Consider the following 25,381-nt stretch of genomic DNA (forward strand, 5'->3'; position numbering starts at 1 on the left):
TTATCGGTGGTAGTGAGAACATTTACATTTCTGAATATACGCATGAAAAAAGAACGGTTAATATTTCCATATTTTGCAGTAGGTGGTGACACTGCACTGACTATTACCGCATTCTAGGCACGGTGTCTTTCCTCTCTCTCTCTCTCGCTCTCTCTCTCTCTGTCAAAGTCAAAGGACAAATTACACTTTGATCTCACAAGGCCGAGAAGCGATCTAAACGGTGTAACTATGTTTATGGTCCTAGAATGTCACTTCAGATGACATTTGTCGGTAATCTGTGTATTGATAGTACAAGTATTTCAAAAATGAACGAAAAGATGTCAACGATGAGGAGAGGTTTGTCTGGCGATATGGTTAGATTTTGATTTTAAGATTGATTTTGAAGGGTCGTTAATGCTTATTTTGCTACGGCAAATTAGCTTTTTGTTTATGAATCATCTGTCGATAACTTAACAGTTAATTCGGACAATACGTGTCGCATTTGTTCAAAATTCAGAGCTGACATACAATAAACTTCCCACTTCCATCTTCGCCAAAAAAGTTTCATTTCATCCTTCCAGGCATCCATGTTTAACATATTCTGTATCACTAATAATTGATTTATAAGTCACTGTAATACATAATTAATTTATAACGTTTTCTTTGCAGTGTTTGGCGTGATACAAGCTGCGCCTGCACCTGCAGATTCGTGTCCTTACAAGTTGTCTACGTGTACAAAAATGGTCCAACCCTTTCTCAACGATCTCCGTTATATGTTTCCTGTAAATCTGAGGGATGTAACCAGCATGTGCAAGTAAGAAATAAATAATCTATTGAAATAATATTTCAAGCTTAAATTATTCTCTTCATTCTTCTTGTTCAAATTCTCTTGTACTCCTTATTCCACGTGAGCTCGCAATTCACATATTAATACTTTTTATAATTATAGGGATTAAAGATGAATAACTTTTATTATTCAAAAATCGTTTCTCATCTCATCTCATCTTCATTATATTCCCTCTTTTACCTTGCGGTGTCGAGGGTTTATTAGTCATCGGACCTCAAACCGTTCACTGGATAAGGTGGTCAGCCCTACGATCCGGTGTATCCCATGTCCATAGTGTTGAGTTCTCAAGGCCGGTTTGCCTGCTTTGCGGGATGAAAACTCCCAGGATAAAACCCCAATCCACGCCCAAGACCGGCTAACTTGGCTATGGCTGAGGAAGATCTTTCAGCTCCTCACGTCACCGATGGGAATCGAACCTGGGACACTCCTTCCCCGAGCATATGGTTGCGAAGAAACATGCGAGTGCGTTTTTGATCTCCTGTGAGTAAGCGCGGCACCCATCTTGCGCAAAGCTTTTACGTTTGCAATTCTTCATGCAAAATATATCCTACACGTTCTTTTGAATTTTGACTTGCCGGTCATCCATTACTATATCGTGCACTTGATCCATAATTTCTGGTGTGGTGGTGCTTTTTGGACGTCCTTCATGTGGATCATTTTCAAGGCTGGTACGGCTAAGTTTAAACTCAGCAGCCCATTTCGTAATTGTCGAAAACGAAGGAGAAGAGTGCCCAAATAAACTTTTATAAACTTCGAATGAATTTCTTTTGGCGTTAAACCTTCTTTTACAGAGAATTTTATAACCGCACGATACTCAATTTTATCCATTTCAAGGGATACAGACAACACTTTTGCTTCAGACAGCTGTGTAAAACAAACTACTGGATAGAATGATTTGCAAGTTCGCATGGATGCTTATGACAAATGTACCAACTTAGAAAAAAAAATATTGCCGATACTGTTGCCATCTATGGTGGAGAACTTTTCAGACCACCCTCGTAATAGCTGTTTTGGAGCAAAATGTTTGAATACTACTAGAGAGGACGGGGAAAATGTTTAGCGCCTAGGTTATTTGGTATTCTGATTTCTTTTTGTATATAAAAAAAGCAAATGTTCTGTCTCTGGCATGGTAGAAGGCCATTTACATCTATGCAGGATGGAGGAGAAGAATAATGCCAGGAAGTCAGTTTTATTTATTTGTGCCATCTGGATTAGAAGAGAGAAAGGTGAAAACGCAGGTGAGCAGAGTTAAGTTCAGTGTCATTTGCGTGGAACCAGATGGCATGCGCCCACCGTTTGTACCGGAGGCTAGTTTTGTGCTGTTTGCCTTCATGAAGTCAGATTTCAATCTGCTGACTGTTTTTTTTTTCCATTTATTGAGTGTCCTAGCAGAGGCTGACTACAAATCCGGGCTCTTGCTGATAGCCACTTGCGGTATGCCAGATTTTTTTTTTCTTCAAATGTTTTGGCACATCTTTTGTTCAACCACGGCTCATAAAGTGAGTGAGTGGGTTTTTTTTTGGAATGGAATGAAGAATAAAGGCCTTTATGAGGTTTGAATGACAGAAATAGAAGCGATTAGTACGATCGTGGAAAAAAATAGAATTCCTCAAGTTGTCCACGTGGTACCTTTTGTGCTAAAGTATACGAGATTGAGGGAGTGGGTGGATGAATGGAGTTCTGTGGGAGAAAAAACTTGCACAAAATTTTAGTCAAAGTCACTGAGAGGGTAGATGACCACTACAACAAATCCTGAAGGAGAGTTGATTATTAAAATATCAAAGATATTGGAAGGTTTAAAGAGTTACGGGTGTTCGTGTCGGTAGATGTATGATTTTTTTTTGTTTAAATCATTGCTTGTTGCCGATATTTCTGTATATTTTACAGCTTGCACAGTAGAATTTGGCAGTTGGAGTTATGAACATTAAGATCAACTACTAAGACGACTTCACTATTTGGATAGGTGGACTGCAGAAATTCGATTTTTTAGGCTCAAAGTGATTTTCAGAATTTTGAGAGCAGATAAATTTAATTGAATTGGACAACGAAACCTTAAGGCAGAGTAGGTCAAGCACATAGGATCCTAAATTTAGCCAGCCATACCCAATCAGAATAAGGCACAGGTGTCACCCTTGTGTTGAAAAGAATCATGCAGTGAGTAATTTTGACGTTGAAGGTGGTTGGACGGTGGTTGTAGCTGCAATTTGTGTTTTTCTCAGGAATAAACATGATACTGGTCCAAAGGTTGGTGTACGTGAATCAGATTGGTATTTATGCCAATGTCGGTAAAACAGATACTAAAGTGATTTTTATTGGGATTTTGTCATATTTTATTTATTTTACTCAGTGTTTTTTTTTTTTTTTTGTTGTTGTTGTTGAAATTAGTTTTTGAAAGAGATTTATTTTAATCGCAGTGGCGCTGGCAATGTTTCTTGTACTCCTCATTTTGATTAGTGTACCGCACAAAGTGATAGAATAAGGAAGGACAACGAGAGAAGATAAATTATCGAACATGACACCTATATAGAGAGCGACCAGTCTGCATGCCCATAAAACGGGTACGATAGTAAGTCCAACATACTTATTCGGACACTCTCTCTCTCTCTCTCTCTCTCTCTCTCTCTCTCTCTCTCTCTCTCTCTATGCAACACTTGGGAGGTGGCTTATGGGATTTTGCGCCAGATGACTGGAAAGGCCTCTGGCTAATTACTGCCAAGTTCAGCATCTTGTACTATCTCGAGAGTGAAGCAGTAAAATGGTGCCCTGCAGCACCACTTTACTGCTTCACTCTCGAAATGAAGGAGGTTTGGGTTTTGTAGCGTCTATCACAGGAAAGTAACCGTCGGTCAAAGTAACGTTCAGGGACATAGGAAAGTTTCTTTTGCACATGTTTTCTCTCTCTCTCTCTCTCTCTCTCTCTCACACACATACACACATTGCGTGGAGAATTGGAGAAAGAGTAGTACTCTGTTTCCGAGATTCAACATGGTATTGGGCACTTCAGGCCTCGATAAAGAGGATGGCAGCGTTTCACTCTTTAAACGAAGGCAGTATACCACGTAGTGCGATCTAGTTATGAAGATATCCATAATGTGCAGCTGGATGGAATGCTCGTTGAGTATTCTGGACCAGTTTTGTGAAACAGTTTATACCACTGTGGAACGGGATCGACAAATTGCAGGCCCAATGGAACTTGATTAACGTTTTACGTTAATCAAGTTCCGTTGGGCCTGTAATTTGCAGAAGCTGTGGTCAGTGACATACATAAACCATGAATTATCTGGAAATTTGAATTGGCAAGCGCTGCCATCTAGTGATTGGAATTATAACTAAGATAAGAATGACACAACTAATGGAGCTTATTATTTTAAACGCAAGTTGACTTCTCAAATATAATGAAATGAAAACAATAATAGTATATTTGTTAAAAATCAAAGATATGAAATCAAATATTAAGTTCACTTATTAATATTACAGCGACGATGATTTCGCGAAAATTTAAATATTGTAAATAATGATTTTTTTAATGATGTAAATAATGATATATTTTAAAGGCCATTCTTACAGGTTTTAAAAGGTTTTTTAAAAGATTTTAAAAGAGATGGCTCTTTTGAAAAGAGTTAGAAACTGGCTTCAGCAGGTATTTTTGCTAATTTTTTTTCTATGTTTTTTTTTTATAATATAATGTTTCATATATAAATGCCCATTAATAGAATTTATTCTTTAAAACTGAATAGTTGTAATGACTATTTGGCGTGCATCTAAAATAGAAATGATAAAAGTGCTCAAAATCCAAACCTCGACATGCGGCTAGAATTTTTGATTCTTAAAGTTTGTAAGCATTTTATGAACGTTCTGGAATTAAAAAAAAATGCACCGTCGGTAATCTGGTACGTTTTTATGTCACGGCAGCGGTCTTTATGCCAGTATAACATTCGTCTCGTCTCTCTCTCTCTCTCTCTTTTCTAACACCATTGTGTATCGGGGAGGGATAGAGAGAGAGAAACACAATGTGCATGTGAAGTAATATAATTTCGCATTCTGTGTAGGATGTGGAGCAATTTCGTCGACTGTGTCCGAAGATATACAGGATCGTGCACGACTGAAGACCAGAGGTCAAAGTTCAATAATGCCGTGAGTGATTCCGTTGACACTGTCCATGCAATTTGTATTTCGGAAAAACATCAACGAGGTGAGTTTCAAATTTGCATTTTGCTTTATGTGTTTGTCTATAGATGGCAGTTGCTTGCTAGCTATTAAATATTCTTTTATCATCGCCATTATAAATTCAGATTTAACGTTTCTGTGTGTGTTTCTGTGTGACATTGTTTTTCTGCCACCCACGTGGTTCAGATTATGCATTCTTTAAAATACTCCACAATTATTATTCTTCACGTGAGCGTCGTATTGTTTTCCTGTCAAGCACGTGATTCTGTTTACATATTCCTTACAATGGTCCAAGGTTCAGCGGAGGTTGAAGGAAATCCACACAAACGGTAACTGCCGCACCTGGTCATCATAGAAACCGGAAGGTACAACCTCCTTCCGGTTTTCAATCAAGGGACGTCATAACCCCGAGGCCTGAATAACTTTCACGGGATTGTACGAAAGTAAGTAAAAACAAGTCCACAACGAGGATGATTCCTTAACCCCCCCCCCCCGTTCAATGACGACTGTTGAAACGGGATGAATTTTGAGTGTCGTTTCGGAACCATTGACGCTAACTAGGTGATAAAATAATACCGCACGCTCACTTCCGCCATTTGTCGTGTTCACTTCCGATATCGGTCTCTCACCCATCCATGGTGGTTGACACGAAAGAGGTCACCGATACCGGAAGTGATTTTTTTCATGGCACTTCCGTTTTGCTTTATTCTCTGAAAGTATATCGAAAGTAATCATCCTGGGGAGGAGGGATCATTAAGGGATCATCTAGCAGTTTGCAGGGGAGGGGGAAAGGGATCTTTATCTAATGTGATCTTTTGTGTCCTCCTCCTGTCAAAAATATTATCCGACTAGCACATCGCATTCAGGAATCAGCCACTGGCTCCTGACTGCCCTCTCTTCTCTTTCATTTTCCTTCTCTTCTCCGTTCTTATCCAACCCTTGGATGATTTCTAAATTCTTAGGAAAATTGCAATCATCTCAACTGAATTCTTGGGGTCCTGCAGTGAGGTCAAAATAATGTTAAGAAAGAACTTTAGAGAACTACAGGTTTAAAATCTTTAAATTTTCTCAAACTGTTTTTTTTTCCCTGGTTCTTCCCGTCTGATTCCTCTCATGAAGAAGCCGATATTCCAAGTACTTCGCGATTCCATGTTGTCATAAGCAAGCAGAATTCTGATTGTGTGATTCAGTTTCAGTGGAATTGTAGTCGAAGATAATAATTTAAAAAAAATAATTTTTGATATTTATTCTCTTTCTGTCATGTAATTTCCATATGCACAAAAGTAGATAAGCAAAGATTGACACTATAATGCAAATATTAGTTACAATAAGTAGAATTAATATATTTAAACGAATAATTATAATTTTTTAATAACAATAAAAATAATAATCTTATTGATCTTTTAGAATGGTTACACTTTTTTATCATTCATGATACGAAAGTGTCATTGCTAAACACTTCGTTTTTCCACAGTAAGTAGAATTAATACATGTACAATTATTAATGATAAAAGTTTTTTAAAAATTCAATCTTCGTAGTTGATACGCACTATTACAATATACATCGTACATACATATGTACCAAGAAATACTTATATTCATAATGCTATATAAAAACATCATTTTATTCATTACCCTGCATATATTGTATGTTTTATATACAAATGAGATCTAGTTTCATTATTTCGTCTGTACAGGGATTAAGTGTACTTAATGTATTGACAGTTACAGGATGAATAACATTTGTAGTCTGTTCAAAGAGTTCGGTGTTAGTAAAATTAGCAGTATTAATAACAACAATGATAATTGTAATTATGACGACTAGTTGATTAAGGTGTGCTAATCCTTCGAAACTAGGGTTAGCTTTTTTAGCCTTCACTATTTATGTTGTTTGATATTTTTTATGGATGGAATGTAGGGGCTGGATTCTGGTGATTTGTGAAGTGTATATTGGTGCGAATGCTATATTAACTGTGTTCGTATAGTTTCTAGAGTTCGTGTTTTAATGTTCTAGTTGTCTATGTGTTGTTTTACATTTTATGATAGGATGTTGCAGGGGACGAAGAAATGCTTGGCCCTGCAACTGAGCCGCCAGATCTGTAGCAACACCCCACTATATATTTGATTCTGTTAGCCTCAAACTCAGCGCTACATGGGACATTGTTACCGTCATTGTTTTCTTGGTTTTCTACCCTAACTTGACCTAAGTCATCTGATATCCTTAGTGGTACTCCTCCTCCTCTCCTATCTCTTCTGTGATTCCTAAAAATAGTATACCCATTACACTCGATCCAGTTACTACATCTCATTCCTAGAGCCAGGTTTCACTATTCTTGGCAAGATGTGATTTTGTTATACATTGGATAAAGGATCACAGGATGGAATATAATAAAAAAAAAAAGCGAACAAGATAGTTAACAAAACATAAGAGTTTGGTTTTAGCAGTTACGGAGAAAACATGCAGTAATGGGGTTGAATTCGAATGGCAGTGGTTACAGGTTAATTCCTGAATTATGCTAAATACCACCCTAGATGGTCTTGATGAGCTCCGTAGTAGTAATAGTAGTGACGACAGACTCTTAGTCGAGAACTGGAGTGAGTCACTGGCTACTCATGTCACAAGAATTGCAGAAATTCTCTCCTGGTAATTCCGGTTACGTCATCAAGCAGCCACTGTAAAAAAATCGCTATGAAGTTCTTTGAAACTATAAAAAAAAAAAAAAAAAAAATGCCGCCCATTACAGTGTTTTTCCATCTTCTTTTGCTCCCCTCCCCCCTTCCGCGGATACTTATACAGATCGTATCATACAGCCAATTTCGACAATTTTTTTATATTTTTTATTTTTATTTTTTATTTTTTTTTACGTCGTTGAAGATTTCTTAATAAATTCAAGCAATCAGACTTAAACAAATTCGGACTACTTCGCCTACACCGGTCATCTGATTAAAAAATGTGAATAATTATTGGTCATCTGTTTTACATATTCGTCTAAACGAAAAATAAATAAGCGATATCTCATAAAAAAATCATGTTTGAAAACGCGAGCCAAATAGTAAATTGGAGGTTGGCTGCAGTGTTATTGTTTTGTTATCGAAAATGTTACTCCTCTCTTGAAATTCGAAACAACAATATCATTAACAAGAGCCTATAAAAATATTGTGGTTAAAGTATCCACTTTTTAATTACAACGAACTTTCTTCTTCAGAGCTTATCTCACTTTTTATGAGAAGATTATGACAGCAACAATAAGAGCAAAGAGGATAAAAGGATGATAAAAAAAAAGAAAGAAAGCTAACAGACATGGTTAATTAGAGAACAACAGAAATAGGAATAGAGTACAAAATCAATGGAGCTACTGCAAAAAAAGAAAAAGAAAAAACGAAAAGAAAAAAGATATCATTAGTGATATTAAAGGGGGAAAAAAAGAAAGGAAAAAGAAAAATAATAAAGGAAATAAAAAAAGTAAAAAGATAAGGAAGGAAAAAAGAAAAAGAAAGAAAGAGTAGATCTCTGTTTGAAAAGTAAACAAACATAACTGTCAGTGATTGCTGACAAAAAAAAAAAAAAAAAATGCGTTTCCCAACAGCACATTTAGAGTGTCATCGTAGCATTTGAACCTACAACCTTCTTTTACCGTATCTTCTGCATACCGCTTTAATTCTGTCGTTAGAACAGTTCATACGAACGGACGCAACAAGTTTTCGAAGAGATTCAAATCAATGAACGTCTGCCCTTTAGCCGCTGTGGAATCAGCAAGACCAGGTCGAATAATTCCGCCCAATGTTTCCGGTTCAAACACAAACGCGCGTAAAAAAAAAATAAAAATAAAATAAAAAGAATAAATAAATAAAAACTCCTCCTCTCGAAACCAAGGTTAACCAAAACGAATCTTAATCGGTGTTTACTTATTTTTTGAGTGGCTTCAGATTCAGTTGTTGCGATAACTAACGGACGGGGTCGCTACCCAAGAATGCGGTTGCGAAACGCGCTTCTTTTTCATGACGGCATTTCCTTATTTGCTTGTCTCGGTTTATTTCCGTCCTCGTTGTTACTTCGTATCGCTTTTTAATAGTCCCCTCTTGTTATCGAACACACAGTCGGTCAAACGTGAACTGGTTTCGCAAGAAACGCCGCGTACGCTACATGCACGTGCACAATTCGTTTTCTGACTTCCGAGTGAATTCGCAGAATTTGTTTGGAAGTACAGAAAGATTAACTTTCTTTTTTTGCAGCGAAAATACTTTCATTCACATAAAAAGAGAACTTTAAAGAAATAAAAGCTGACGAACTTCGTGCGCTTCTTAATTTAAGCAGCGGTCGAATTTGGTTTACGTAAGATTTAAAAACAGAACCGGTTCTGTTTCATGATTTCGAAATAAGCGTTTGTTTTTTATGTTTCCTTGACGATTCTCTTGATTGCTGTCTTGTTGAGGATTGGGAATCATCCAATCCGCTTACTTCCTTCGAATTAAGGGTTGCTTTCTTCGGATTCTTTTCATGATGCTTCGTCCGGACGTAATCTCACGTCTAAGATAGACGGATTACGGTGCAATCAACAACTGTCCAACTTCAGTTTATAAGGACGATTGCGAAACTGATTATTGTGGGTGTGTGTGTGCGCGCGCGCGCGAAGTGGAGACGAATCTGTTAAGATATTGAACTTTTCTAACATGAACACTCCCATTAATACATGAATTTTGTATCAAAACGCCGAATATGTTTTAAAAATATTAAAGTCGTTTGAAAAAGGACTTCTAATTTTGCCGACTGCAAGAAAAAAGAAAGAAAGAAAGAAAGAAAGAAAGAAAGAAACAGAAAACAAAAGAGAAAACATTGAAAAAATGTGAAAATATATTGATTTAGAATTAATTATTAAGGTTTATATCTTCTTCTGGTTCCCATCTGCCATACGGCCGGGGGGAGGGTAGCTATATGCTACCATTCTAAGGAGAGATGATTATGAGCAAGGTGGTTTCCCGTTGCCTTCCTTGCCGTAAGTATTTATCACTGTAACCTGGGTGTTCACGGGGCCGGTTTGCCTGCTTGCGGGATGAAAAACCCCAGATAAACTGGCGGAAAAAACCCTGCTGCCCAAGACCGGCTAACTTGGCTATGGCTGAGGAAGATCCTTAAGCTCCTCACGTCGTGGACGGGAATCGAACCTAGGACACTCCTTCCCCAGGCATATGGTTGCGAAGCGCAAAGCCACTAGGCTAACCGCGAGGACAAGGTTTATAAAGAAATAGAAATAAAATACATCTCGAAATATTATTACAATTTCTTGTATGTTGCAAGACATTTCTGTACATGTTAGCATTTTAAACAAAAAAGAAACCTTTGGGAGACGAAAACGAGGGGGAGGTGAAGAAGAGCTGCTGAATGACAGAGGAAAGGCGATTGAAAAGTCCAGAAGAAATGCAGCATCATTTAAATAGAGCTAATAACGCGAAGTGTGGTTTTCATCTTGCTTTTCATGCGTCTTTCTTACACTGTTGCTCCTCTCAGAATACATCGTGCTAAACTGTCATCATTTTGTCGCACAATCCACATATTTATGAAGAAAGTCGGATTCGAACGAAGTACGTTTGCAGGTATCGGGAGCATTTTACTGCAGCTGGGAAGACGAATTGCTGATTTCATTCCTCACGATATTTACACATTCCAGTGATCATTCTGATGCTCAGCCACGTCCAACTTGGTTTCTATGGCAACGTGGAAGTACAATAACACACCCGTCTTAAACAGAGAAACAAAGCAAATTATTTTACTGAAGAGACAGACGGTGAGCAGTGGCAAACAGAAGCACGGAGTACCTCTACGGGAGGAGGGGAGGGAGAATCGCTTTTATATGGCAGAAAATAAGCGAAAACATACCACTTTAAAGGGCACTGTACGTCATACTACGAGGCCGTATAACTGAAATTACAAATAGTCCCTTTTGTGCTGCTGACAGCGCAAAAAACTCTAATTTGACATTATTCAAATAATTAAATACTAGAAGGAGACTTTTGCTATTTTCAGTCAGAATTCTTTCTTCGAGTATTTAAAACCTTTTGTGTGTGTGTGTGTGTGTGTGTGTGTGTGTGTGTGTGTGTGTGTGTGTGTGTGTGTGTGTGTGTGTGTGTGTGTGTGTGTGTGTGTGTGTGTGTGTGTGTGTGTGTGTGTGTGTGATTTGCCTTCCTAATCCAAAGGGAGTAAAATATATTTCTGCACTTACTTATGAACGAATCTATAGATTAAAAAAAGTTTTAAAAGATCTGCAACAATAAAAGCGTTCACCGTTGAACATCAGTGGAAAGAAAGAAGAAACAATTATTTGTTTCAGTGGATGAAGGATGCCAAGTTAAAGTTCACAGAACAGTTTTTGACGTTGAACTAAAACTTTGCGATTTGACAATAATTTTTAATGATTTGAATCTGCATCAACGAAGAAGGTAGATCAGGCGGACATCTCATCGCCCTAAATCCTATAAGTGCGTATAATCGGAAACAATGCGAGGTCTCGGTAGTTTTTTCCTTGAAGTCTGAGATTAAAAAAAAAACAACGAGTTTTTGGAACAACAAAAGAAAAACAAACCCCCCAAAAACTACGTCTGTGTTACACGTTGTCTAAGTTGGATCAAGCTGACGAAGGGGCCAACAAAAAGTTCATGCATTTGCTAATATATATATATATATATATATATATATATATATATATATATATATATATATATATATATATATATATATATATATATATATATATATAAACAACATGGGGCTACCAGGTATCTGCATTTTTATCCGCATTGATTGGGAAATCTAAGCAAGACAGTGAGCACAGGGAGATTGTTACATACAAAATGGCGATTTAGTACGAAGGTTCTTTTGCCTGATTAAATGTGCTGGAATTACGTACAGCATCTATTTGAATCTTCGTTCCTAATAATTGCTTGTTTTAAATGTGTTTCTAAGAGCTGTCAATTATTTCTTAAATGTTGATTTTTCTCTAATCTAACTTCAGTATTAGCATTTCGGCTTCTTTGGGGATTTTCATTTTTACAACTTCAATTAACTTTCTTTTATCACTTGCACTGATTTCTCATGGAGACACCACGAGATCTGTTACCACCAATAATCTTAAAAAATTCTCTCATGTCTCATGAATAACAGAGAATGCTGGCCTAGTGACGTCTTCTTGAGAAGATTTGTTGGGGATTAACACATAATGAAATGAGCGTTAAAAGGTGGTGGAAATTCTTTAGGGAACAAAAAACTAGTGGTGAAGCGTGTTGTTGGAAGGGGAAGGTTTCTTTATGATTGGTGCCTTAGGGTTTTTTCCTTAGTTATGAGTAGGGAAGCGGGGAATCGTATTCATATACCTTTTTCTGGCAGGTTTTTCTATCACAAGTGTCTATTTGCGTTGGTAGTGGAAAATATTTCTGAAGATGTGACATACGTTTCGTGGGGAGGGTGGTAAGTACGTGATGTTCGCTTTACCCTTTCTAGGTATTACCTCTCTCTTTGTTCCTGAGCGTGTATGTATGTGTATGTTTTTCTGTTGAGTTTTCTTTACTGAAGTTTTTTGAAGAAATGTGCGTTTGAAGTTATATATGCTCTTGATCCTCATTTTTGGAACAAAAACAGATCTTGTGGCTCTTATTTCATATTTTGCTTGAGCAGGGAGACAGACAGAGAGAGAGAGAGAGGATTTTTTTTTAATGTCAAATTATATTTAGCGCATCTGTTCATTTTAATCTCAAAATAGAAAAATATTACGATATTTGATCGCAGCAAAAGTGGAGAAGATTTAAGCATTTTAAGAGAAATGCTTATAAAGTAAACTAATTATGATTACTAAATTGCAAAAAAAATAGTTTATTTTTAAAGACTATTTCTAAGTATTGACCAAAACTGAACTAAAACAAGGAATGGAATTGATACTGCAACTCGGATAAAATCTCATCATCATCATCATCTTCATCATCATGAAATTCCTGATATGTACAGGATATTATGATAGTACTACATGAAAACAATACACCATTATTTACTTCCAATCAATAATTTTCGTCCAAATTAATCTGTATTCTGTCAAGACCTCCAATATTATCGCATCTTATATTTTTGTCTTCTAAGGCAATTTTTACTGTATCAATCCACTTACATTTCTAGGACTTTCTCCTGTCATCCTGGCAAAGAAAACTTCTTTTGCTAATCTTTCCACCTGAGATTAGCTCTGCTAACGCCTTCCTGGATGCTGACAATGTCAAGTTCTTTCCTAATATCCTCGTTTTTAATATGATACTGCCATTGATGCCATCTGTTCACGCCTCTAATCTTTCTCAGGACTCTCATATCTGCGGTCTCTAGTCGTTGGTCAAGTGTTTTACTTCTGACCCAGCTCTCAGATCCATAAGTTAAAACTGGTTTGAACACTGTCTTGTATACAGCTAATTTAGTGTTCCGACTAATTTCTCTCTTATTCCATATGAATTTATTCAATTGACTTCCCACCATACCAACTTTGCTAATTCTGTTGTCTATTTCTATATTTAATTTACCATCTTCAGTAAAAATCTTGCCTAAGTAGCTGAAATGTTTTACTTGTTCGATTTACTATTCAGAATACAGCTGATGTGTTTAATGCTTCTGCCCATTTTGGTCAACACTACTTAGAAATAGTCTTTAAAAATAAACTTTTTTTTCCCAATTTAGTAATCATAATTAGTTTACTTTATAAGCATGTCTCTTAAACTGCTTAAATCTTCTCCACTTTTGCTGCGATCAAATATCGTAGTATATTTCTATTTTGAGATTAAAATGAACAGATGCGCTAAATATAATTTGACATTAAAAAAAAAAAACATTCAGTCGCCTCTCTCTCTCTCTCCCTCAACTTAATCCTAGGTAGGTTATAGAATTGACATTTGCTATCTCCAAACAGTTACATATAGTTATATCTCCATATACAATGTTTTGGTTACTTTTGCATTTCCAGTTATGTAGGAATATATGGACGGAAAAATTGGTTTTACTATTAGGTGTATTTTTGAGTTTAAAAAATAAATGAGTTTATCAATGAGTTTAAAAAATAAAAATTTTGTTTTCCAGCATCGAAAGTGAGTTCGTTCACATGAAACCAATTTGTCACGAGTTGCAAATCTGTGTTCACCATATTTTGCATTTCATCAACAGAATTCACAGTGAATATCAATGCGGTATCATTTACAAACGCGTTTACTTTACTTGATAACTGTAAGTTGCAAAAGTCGTCGATGTAAATTATATATAATGCTGGGTCATACGCAGAACCTTCAGGAACACCGCATTTTATCTGAACGAAATTGCTATAACTTTTGTTGATTTTTATTGCTTGTGATCTCGACTTTAAATAACTTTCAAACCAGGCATGTTCACAGCCTCTAATTCTCTTCGATTATTTTAAATAAAACATTATTGGATGTTGTGTCAGATGCTTTCTGGAGGTCTACGAAAACCGATAAAGTTCGTTTGTGTTAGTCTTGTGATGAATAAATCAACTTTGCGAAGTTCAGCGCGTGATCAGTGTTTAGTTTCTGTTTAAACCCATACTGGTTCTTAAAAGTAGTTTTTCTCTAAATATTTTACTAATCTATTTTATTTTATTTTTGCTTTCGCTAATACTTTGGAGCAAACCGGGAATAGGAAGATTGGCCTGTAGTTTTTAAGATCATTTTTGCATCATTTTTTATACATTGGTATTACCACAGCTTTCTTAAATTCTGCTGGAAACAATTCAGTCATCAGAGATAAATCTCCAATTTATCTCTGATGACTGAATCAAAGGATCTCTGATGGCTATCAAAGGATCTCTTAAATATCTGTGGCACTCCCTCACCATTCTGACATTAATACTATCGTGGCTTGAACAGAAGAGTTTTTAAGTTTCATTATAATATTTTTGATTTCATTCTCATAAGAAGGAAGAGGTACATTTCTTTTAAGAGCGCAATTTACGGATGGAGTGTTAGGGCTATTTACAAGTTGTCATTGGCGGTTACGAAGTAATTACTAAATCTGTCTTCTAAACGTTCTTTCACTGTTTAAATCTATATGCTCGCTGTCATCGTTACTATTTCCTGGAAGTGTTGGTTCTTGGATATTTTCGTCGAGTATATTATTTGCGAATTTCCATTGTCTTTTGCCACTACCTTCACATTTCAAAAATTCATTACGGTTATACTCGTTTTATTTCCTTCTTTCAATTATTGACTTACTTGGTTCCTATAATATCTGAAGCTGTTCTCTTAGTATTCATTGTGAGGGTATTTTTTATATACAACTGTGAATTTTATACATTGTTTTGTGTCGTGTGTTATTCATGGCCTCGTAGGTTTGAGCCTGTTTCCTTGGAGTACGACTGTTGCGCGTTCTATTTCACTGTTAATTAGTTTGCAGCAAGCATCGTCAACATGGGGTTCAGTTTGTATTTGCTCCGAGGATAAAGAGCTTAATTTACGTTTCAGCACGCTGTAGTTTATCCTGGAATACTGGACGCTGACGTCTTTTGCGTCTGTAGATGGATTTTAATTTACTTACAGCATTTCATTTATCGGATAAAGTAGAAATGCAGGTAACGTGACCCATTGAAAATACATAAACTTATAATTAGATTCATTAATTATGAACAGTTTGTGTTTTCTGCGTGTACCGTAAATGTTTCGGTCGGTAGATATATCGAATTGCATTTAAGTGCTTTGTTACACGATACCGGCCGACTATTAGCGCATATGAAAACAGCCTCGAAATGAAATGTGTTGAGATTAATTTTTCGAAACACGGCCAGTAATTTACTGCATTCGTAATCAATTCTTAATGGGTATTCTGTTGATGAAAGATCGTTATTTTACAATTTTTCCAATATCCTAAATCCTACTTGGCTGAGATGTTCTTTGACACCCATTAGACAAAGACGTCCATTTGTTACGTCTGGTAAATTAATTTACTTCGTTCGATATTATGCGGTACCTTCTTTAGGTTAATATATTTTAAGCCATTTTTCTCATACCACTTGTAGTCTTGCATTCTCTATTAACTTCGTTATCTCGGAGTTCTTCTTGGGTGGGCTTTATATAACCGCTTCGGTTGCTTTATTAAATCTAATCCACCTCTCGGAGGACGACAATGCAGTTAATATTTCACATGGACGTGATCGGAATGATTTCCGTAAGAGTTAACTCTGACGATATTCCGTTACGTGGCAGTGCTAATTGATCCTTTGTGTACGTTGTAACTGAACTTTGTGTTTCTCTCTCTCTGTCTCTCGCAGATTATCTCTCTCACGCATCCTGCTTCAAGAGTGTGTCTGTGAACAACTGTGGAGCTTACTACAGAAGGCTGGTGGATCAGGTGGCCAATTCGGGATCGACCGATGAACACATCTGCTGGTAAGTTTTACTGCGAGGGCTTTAATATTTCTCTTCGGGGTTATCGTGTAGATCAGTGCTTCCCAAACTTCTGGATGTCAGGGCCCCCTTTGCAAAAATTAAAATATTTCACGGCCCCCCCCTCGAAAAAAAATCGTAATAGAGAGATATATTATTATAATATTTATTGTATTTATATTCAATACAAAACATACGCAGCGAATATTGCAAAAATCAAATGCATATATTACATTTTTTGCCTCTTACCGTTTGGTTCTGAAGACGATGCGGGCTGTTCTAGTAAAATATGAAATACTGTCCTTTTTTTTTTTTTTGAGTCTGTTTCTGCTTCTTCTGATTGTTCGCGGGAATTTTTTTTTATTTTTTATCAGCCACTTATCCATCTCAGGGTTAAATTTTTTAACATAGAATAGATCAAATAATATCACCACTTACCGATACTGGCACACCACAGACTGATAACATGAAATTAGTGAATATTACTTAATAAGGGAATTCCCGGACCAGGAACATTTTTCTCTTTTGTGACTTTTCTCCCTTTACGGTAATTAAGCCTAACGCGACGACAGCAAAGGGAGGTTATTAAAACGTGCATATGATTGGTGCGGTATTAACAAAAGATCGCGCAACCGAAAGATAAAAGCATAGCTGACAATTGAGTTGAAATGCTAACTCTCTTCAACCGAATTCCATATGCGAAACTGCCATAACATTCATTATATATATATATATATATTACTTAGTTTTAACACTTTTATGAATTTTAACACGTTCGGTTGAATTTTATTGCTGCCTTGGGAAATTGAACTCACACACATCTAATTAATAACAATAGTTTTTAGTTAGCTACTGTGTTTGCCCATGCAACATATGGTTTTGTTTCAGTCTATACAGCATAGTTTCTGTATGAGGGGACATGCGATTCATTAATTAGTGTGTTTTTATCCCAGTTGTCTCTAATTGCACTATTTGCTGAGAAATATATTACACAGACTCCTCATACCTTATTCACTGGCATAATAAAAGTACTTGTTTTTATCGCCTCTGCAGTATAGTGGCTATTAGGGAGGGGTGTTGTTTACCACTGCAAGCGAGTTACTACTATCTCCCCACATGAACTTGTTTAAGCTTTTTTTCATGTGTGAAGTATATGCGAAACTTTTATTGGTAACAGGAAACTAGCTCGGATGAGACTGATAATATAAAACGAGTTTTGATATGTATATAAAGTCAATATCAACAGTCTCTGATTACGAACGCATGATGAAAGGGACAGGAAGATTTGGAGCTTCCCTGGAGAGCATTCGAAGTAAATACAATTAACCACTGCTTTGAAATGAAACATATGAATAAGCAATATTTACTAATATTCATTAAGCGCCGAAATACGCAGGAAGCGAAGTTTGTGAACCAACACCAATGTGTGAATTTTTCCATTAAAATATAAAAAATAACAAAAAAGAAATAAATAATAAAAGTTAAAGACGTTTCTTTTAAAATAAAAAAATCTACTTAGTCTTAAAACATTTAAAATTTGTTTTCATTGTTTCACGGCCCCCAAGCGGGCCACGGCCCACAGTTTGGGAAGCGCTGGTGTAGATAACCTCTGCATGATTTCTGATTTCGTTTATTAAACGCACGTTTCTGCGTACACTACGAAGTTGCCGAATCTTCAAGAATCAGAATTCTGTTATTTGATTATTTACATTTTCTTCGGTGCTTTGGAGAAGGTAGAAAACGGCAACATTTTGTGAGCCACAGAGCTATTCAGAACACAGTTATGACTGATCATTGGATCTGTCAATTAGGGGATGTCTGGTGTAGAAGATTCTACAATTTTTTATGTTGAAAGCTAAAAACTGACTGACTGACTTTCTCTTTCAGTCGTTTCCGATCGTAGGTGACTTTGCCCAAAAAGTATTCCTGGTGAGATTTTTAGAGGGTAGTTCATCATTGCTTCCCCCCCCCCCCCAATTTTATTCGCACTCAGGACCGGCATATGGCTGGAGCGTGTTTATGACTGTGATCCACGTGAGTTCAGGGGACCAGTTTTCCTTGATCCTTTGCCTGTTCTGGGCGACGAAAAACCCGAGTTTACAGGTGAAAAGACCCCTACCTCAGTATCAGACCAATCGAAAGGTTCCTCACGTCACTGACGGGAATCGAACCCAGGTCTTTCAGACCAAAGGGCTTCGTCTATACCGACTGAGCTACGGAGGCTCGGAAGTTAAAGAGCAGCATTTAACACAACAAGTCGTCAGCGTGCAAAACGAGAGAGAGCTGGAAGAAGCAGATAAACACAAAGAAAGAGTGAAGGAGCAATTTTAATGAGAAAGTCTCCTAGTGAATGTTCGGTCAAAATTCACACGCTTGCAGTCGAGGAGGTCCCGTGACCTCATTAACAACAGCTCGTTATGACTTCATCCTCCCAACGAAGATTATTCCGTCATTTCTTATTCAGATGCACGCGCTTCGACCACTAGTTTTTCTTGGGATTGCGTAAGGTGGCAAGTTCTCCGAAGGTCATTAAAAGTTCTTGTTTGAAATGGTGGAACCACTCAATGTGCAATCACGTTGTCATAATGTTATACAAGACTGAATGGGCATTCGGTTTTACTTTCCTGCGAACATCAAACGAAAAAATAGCGCATTCACTTTCAAAAATAAAAAATAAATAAACAAATAAATAAAATAAAATAAAATAAAGAAAGAAAACATTGGTCTCCCAGTGTAATGTGAAATTCGAGCAACTTCACCCAAGAGAGCTTTTGAAACCGTCTTGTAGATGGCAGCACAAGGTGCCTTATGGATTTTGTCTACTTGTGCTGGGAATGAAGTATTCCCCCCCCCCCCCATTACTTGTTGGAGTACAGTGAGTGTTCCTTACATAAAGCGAGTGATGATTAGATGGTTATAACAAAGCTCAAACGAAACAATTCTTTCACAGATAAAATATTCTCGTCAACTTAATCTGCTCTGCACTTGGAATCTCCGTGAAAGCGCGAGTCGCTTCTGCAATTAATGTTTTTTGTTTTACATTCGCACCTTCGGCTGCGAATTTTCATCAGGTTAAATGAGTCCAAGTATAAATAAACAAACTAGCAATCTTTATGGTTAAGGCGGAGAGGAGTGATGCAGGGAAAGACAGAGCGAGCTCAATTGTTAAGAAGGTGGAGGTATTTTGAGACACCTTGCCGAAAAACAAAGACGGTTTGCAGAAAAGTGAATTTTGACCAAGAGCGTTAAGGTAGTCTGAGATACGTTGAAGAAATCTTTGCTGGAAGGAAAGAGAGAAATGCGGCCATTTGTTTAGCTAATGTTGGATGAAGGATGCTCACTGTAGCTGGGAGGGGCGCACTCTGGATATGGCTGCAGCTTAATAAAGCAAGGACCAATAACGTTAAAGGTCACGTGAATCAAGTGACAGACTACCGAAAACATAACAGAAAATCAGAAATTACACTCACGTTGAGTCAGTAAATAAACATTAAGAACCAGAAGATGAACTTTGACATGAAGGAGGCGGGGGGGGGGGGGGTTGGCGGATTGTGATCTTGGATACGATAAGAGTAGCAAGTGCAAGAAATCTTTGGGCTGTTGGAAACACGTTCGTCCATTTTAACGAATGCGAAATCTGTTGAATTCGGTGCGCTTACTAACATCAATAACAAGAGACTGAAACAATCCTGAGATTAAATGGAATGCAAGACTGCAGGGAGTTTATAATCCTCTTCGGCAACTTTTATCCGAGAATACAAGAAACTGGAAACAGAACTAATTCACTTGTATTTGCACGCAAGAACGCTTTCCGAAGAGGCTGTCCTGAAAGGAGAGACCGACAGATAAGAGGAACTGCGATAATTCCAGTGATGGATTTTCGGTCTGTCGAAGCGGATTATTTGCCAACACGCTGTGGATTCTATTCTCACTAACACGAACATTTTAAGTGCCATCACCCCTTCCTTGCTTACTGGACAAAAGAAATGACCAAGTTATTGTTTTGATTTTAGATAAGCGCTCTCGGCCTTATCTTAGAATCTGTCCGTCCATGGCACCAATTTGCCATCTTTCTAGGATTCATCATCATGCTTTTCAACGATTTATGCCTGGAGTAGCCTTTTCGGGCCTTAGAATCTCATTGTCGAATCTCTTTAGAGGACGTCCTGAGTAGTACGGGTGACGCTAGTGACAAGATCAAGATCAAGATAAGATAAGGAATCGTGACGTGATTGGTTGATGACGTCATTGTGTGCATGGCTTCATGGGTCTGGAACGTTTGGAATTTCCCTGTGGGCAACTGTGTCACTGGCTTCAGTTCTTGTGTTTTGGTTCGCGTATGGGATTATGGGTGATGGTAGAGATAAGGATTCGTGTTGTGATTGGTGGTGCACTAGTGACCAGATGAAGATCAAAATAAGATAAGGAATCGTGACGCGAATGTTTGTTGTGAGATAGATAAGTGACGTCATTTGTTAGTTGTAAATAAGTGACGTTATTGTTTTGAATGGAAAGGGAAATATATTAGTGTATAAGTAATCGGTTTGTCATTGGTGGACACTTCTGACAAGATCAAGATCAAGATAAGATAAAAATCGTGACGTTATGTCTTTGTGTGGTATTTTGGTTTGGCTATGGAATTGTGGGATATTTTGAGATAAGATATCTTTGAATTTTCCCAGGGTGACACACATCCGTCATTGTCGTCTGTGGGAATTCTTAGAGTATGTCGTGATGGCGGGTGTGATTAGATTTTTCTGAATAATTAATTATATACTAGTGTCACTCAAACATACGGGTTTTTTTTTTTTTTTATATAGATGGTTGTACTAATTTTCCAATACATTTGCGGTATTTGTTTCCTGTTAAAGGGTGGGAATTCTTAGAGTAAGTCGTGATGGCGGCAGTCTTTCGAGCTTTTCTGAATAATTAATTATATATTGATGTCACTCAAACACACAGACTTTTTTTTTTCCATACCTCATCTGTATTTTCTTCTATATACATGTTCTAATCAAGTTCATATTTTATTCATAATTCATCCGAATATTTTGATTTGTCTAAAATTAAGATCTTAAAATTCAATAAATAAATAAATAAACAAATCGTGTGTGTATTCACGGTTATTGCAAAAGTGTTCTTTTAAGTTTACATATTTATTTCACAGATATTATTTACAATGTAATATGCAAAATTGGAATTTACATATATCACCAATGCCAATGGTATTTTTCTTGGCGTAACATTTCTTTGAAAAAAAAAAAAAAAAACTTACATTTCTTTCCAGAATGGGAACATCTTGGTACTATCTAGGTTTTCTGAATATTCCAAAATGTTGATGAACATATATTCACAGAACACAAACACAAGTCTGAAAGGACATTTTCATTATAGGTTACTGTGGCTAACATATATTCACACCACAAAACACACAAAACATAGGAGTTGAAGATATTTCTGTAAATAACCAGAAAAGCTAGTGGACTACTTAATTTACTTTAGTATCCGATTGGTTCTCTGTATTAATTCTTTTCCACGGGTGCCCTACCTTGGTGGAAAGTCTATGCGCCGTTTTGTTTAGGGTAAGTGTTATTTCCGGTTTCGAATTCCGATTGCTGTTAGAGTATGGAATTCAGACAAGTGAATTTTTTTTTTTTTCAATTGATTGGTTATTTTCTGTATTTTACTTTTACAGGTCATATTCTAACAGAATAACTCAGCAGAATTAATAAATATATAAAGTATATGAGAATTTATTTTCCAACACTGTATATTTCTCATTAAGTCTTACCTTTAAGGTAAGACTATCTTATCCGGTCGCCTTTTGTTGTACGTAGGTGAGAAATCGTGTGTTTTGTTTCGAACTCTTGGTTTCCGTTGGGAAATTACCAATATAACTATTAATTTTACCTTCGATTCCTTGTGCTCTTAACCTATTTCTGTAAGTAGAATTTATTTGTGAATTATTTTCCCACACTGTTAATTTTCATTCATTAACCTTGTTTGTAGATAATGAACAAATAAGACTTTTAACTCACTGAGTCAAAATAAATAAATAAATAAAATAAAATAACAAAAATCTAGTTAGTTTGTGGCATTAAATTTTACAAGAAGAAAAAAAAATGTTGTGGTCTTACTTAAATTTGTATTTTGACTGTTGTCCTCTCAGCCCGACTCTTTTTTTTTTTTTTTTTTTCACAGTAGATATATTTATATATTTTAACACAATTATTATATTAGATATTCTTTCCAACACAAATAAATAATTATGTATTCTTATTTCAAATGAATATTAGCTCAGAAAGAAAAAAAGAAAATTGTAAAGAAAAAAAAAAATGTTTACCTTCAAATAACTATTTTGGAATCACAGCAAACAAGAAATTCATCACCTTTTCAAAGTTTTTAAATTCCTACCCATATTGTTTTCATCATTTGGTATCATTTAAATGAAGAACGGGTATGGGTATTAAGTTTGTTAATGATTTTGATTTTTCTCTTCCAAAGGCGATTATTATTTGATATATACATGTTGATTCATTTGTTTTCTGCATGCTACGATATCATTTTTATTTTCTACAATAAACTTTTTTAGAGTTTAAGTAACGTGATAGACTAAAATATCAGTTGTCTCTCTGTAAATAACCAAATTCTAACAGTCGTATTGTTTGAATTTGGTACGATTGTTTTTCTAGTCTGGTGAAGGTATCTGCAGATGTAGTAACAAAATTGTCACTTTTCAGTTCATTTGTACTTTATTCACCAAACTACAAATATGTGTTGTCAAGTTTTGAAGAAAAAAAAAAGACAAAAAAAGTTTCGACTGGCAGTGATATGTTTTTAAACTTTTATCATGTACAAATATCTTAAAAGAAAAGAAAAATGTACCTTCTTTTCTTTTTTACATCAAGCTTTTTTAAGAGTTTGGTAACGTGATGAGTTAAAATATCTGCACTCTGTAAAATAACCAAATTTTTATCTTACTTTGTGTTGGGAAAGGTAAAATTTGTATTTGTGTTATCTGGAGAGTATAAACCTTTTTTCTATACTAAACTTTAAGAGTTTAAGTTATGTTTTGGGTAAAATTATCTGCTTTCTCTCTGTAAAATCACCAAATTCTAACAGGTAGGATTTTCGAGTATGCGAACGAAATGTTTACAGATAACTCAAAAAAAAAAATGTCAATAGGTAGCATTAGACAAATTTCTAAATACTTAATTACAGGATATCAGGTTTCCCATGGTCCTTGCATTAATTTCACATTAGTGATTTTTTTTTTACAATAATTAAACATTAAGGTATAAAGTTATGGATTTAATTATCAAATTCTAAACTGAATAACTGAGTAAAAATTTCACTGTGGAAAACACAACAGCAACACACATCTTTGTTCATTTAAATTTTACAAATGCTTATTTTATTTTGCTGAAATATTACTTACAACGAAAAAAAAATCGAAACTTGTAATTACCTAAAAATATTTCACAATATTTAGTTTACACTATTTTCCTGAAGAAAGAAAATTTCAAAGACTTTTGTGGTTCACTCATTATTTTACTTTACTGGACCTAAACACAACACAACACAATACGATAGCTGCACTGGATGAACGAATTGCAGTAACTGAAAAGACACTCGACTCGATTGTTTTTCTTTATAGTACTGTTTACCTGACCCTTTACCCTGACCGTTCCTTCCAAATGAAACTTTCGCGCAGGTGACTCACAGACATGTTTTCGCATGGTGGTGGATTGATGTTGATGTGCGTTTATCTTATTTTGTGACATTATGGTACAAACTTTATCTCTGTGGCTCGAATTCATCCAAAGGAAGATGAGCGAGCTACCCATTTGTAGATATCTTTTAGTGATGTCACCTCAAACTGATAACCAATGAGATGAACGATCTCGCCATTGCGGATGTCCGAAATTGTTTGGATGGAAAAAAAAATAGCATTATGTGTTGGGTGTGAAAGGGTAGTCAAGAGGTTGACAGTGGTCTTCCCTGCAAGGCTCCCCCACCCTCCCTATCCTCCAGAAAATGTCTGCTCATCTAAGGGAGATGAGCTATTTTGCCGTTGTCGGATTTCTTTTAGTCATGTCACTTCCAACTGATGCTAAATGCTCCCCCATCCCATACTCTAACCCATCATCCCTCTCTTTTGGAAAAAAAATAAAAAAACGCGTTTTTTTATTTTTTTTCCAAAAAAGTTTTCATTACAAAAATGTGTTTTTTTCCTAAAAAGTTATCATAAAAAACCAGTTTCTTTAATTTTTTTTTTCCCAAAAAAGTTATCAGTATCAATTGGAGGTGACATCACTAAAAGATATCCGCGAATAATAAGCTCGCTAATCTCCGCTAGCCTGAGCAGACATCTGCTGGAGGAGAGAGGTATGATGGGTTAGAGTATGGGATGGGGGAGCATTTAGCATCAGTTGGAAGTGACATGACTAAAAGAAATCCGACAACGGCAAAATAGCTCATCTCCCTTAGATGAGCAGACATTTTCTGGAGGATAGGGAGGGTGGGGGAGCCTTGCAGGGAAGACCACTGTCAACCTCTTGACTACCCTTTCACACCCAACACATAATGCTATTTTTTTTTCCATCCAAACAATTTCGGACATCCGCAATGGCGAGATCGTTCATCTCATTGGTTATCAGTTTGAGGTGACATCACTAAAAGATATCTACAAATGGGTAGCTCGCTCATCTTCCTTTGGATGAATTCGAGCCACAGAGATAAAGTTTGTACCATAATGTCACAAAATAAGATAAACGCACATCAACATCAATCCACCACCATGCGAAAACATGTCTGTGAGTCACCTGCGCGAAAGTTTCATTTGGAAGGAACGGTCAGGGTAAAGGGTCAGGTAAACAGTACTATAAAGAAAAACAATCGAGTCGAGTGTCTTTTCAGTTACTGCAATTCGTTCATCCAGTGCAGCTATCGTATTGTGTTGTGTTGTGTTTAGGTCCA

General features: G+C 36.3%; 1 protein-coding gene across 1 annotated transcript in view; it reads left to right on the top strand.

Annotated features, from left to right (window-relative positions):
• Positions 1 to 245: 245 nt before the first annotated feature.
• The window catches only part of LOC150109769 (uncharacterized), a 32,785-nt gene continuing 7,649 nt past the window's right edge, over positions 246 to 25,381 (top strand). The window contains exons 1-4 of the mRNA XM_090396217.1: positions 246 to 336; positions 649 to 793; positions 4,876 to 5,018; positions 16,288 to 16,405. Coding sequence (XP_090252343.1) covers positions 246 to 336; positions 649 to 793; positions 4,876 to 5,018; positions 16,288 to 16,405 — 497 coding nt within the window. The remainder of the gene's footprint in view (positions 337 to 648; positions 794 to 4,875; positions 5,019 to 16,287; positions 16,406 to 25,381) is intronic.

The sequence above is a fragment of the Typopeltis vanoorti genome, chromosome 1, assembly GCF_054136105.1.
Source record: "Typopeltis vanoorti isolate ZY-2024b chromosome 1, IOZ_Tvanoo_1.0, whole genome shotgun sequence".
NCBI lineage: Eukaryota > Metazoa > Arthropoda > Arachnida > Uropygi > Thelyphonidae > Typopeltis > Typopeltis vanoorti.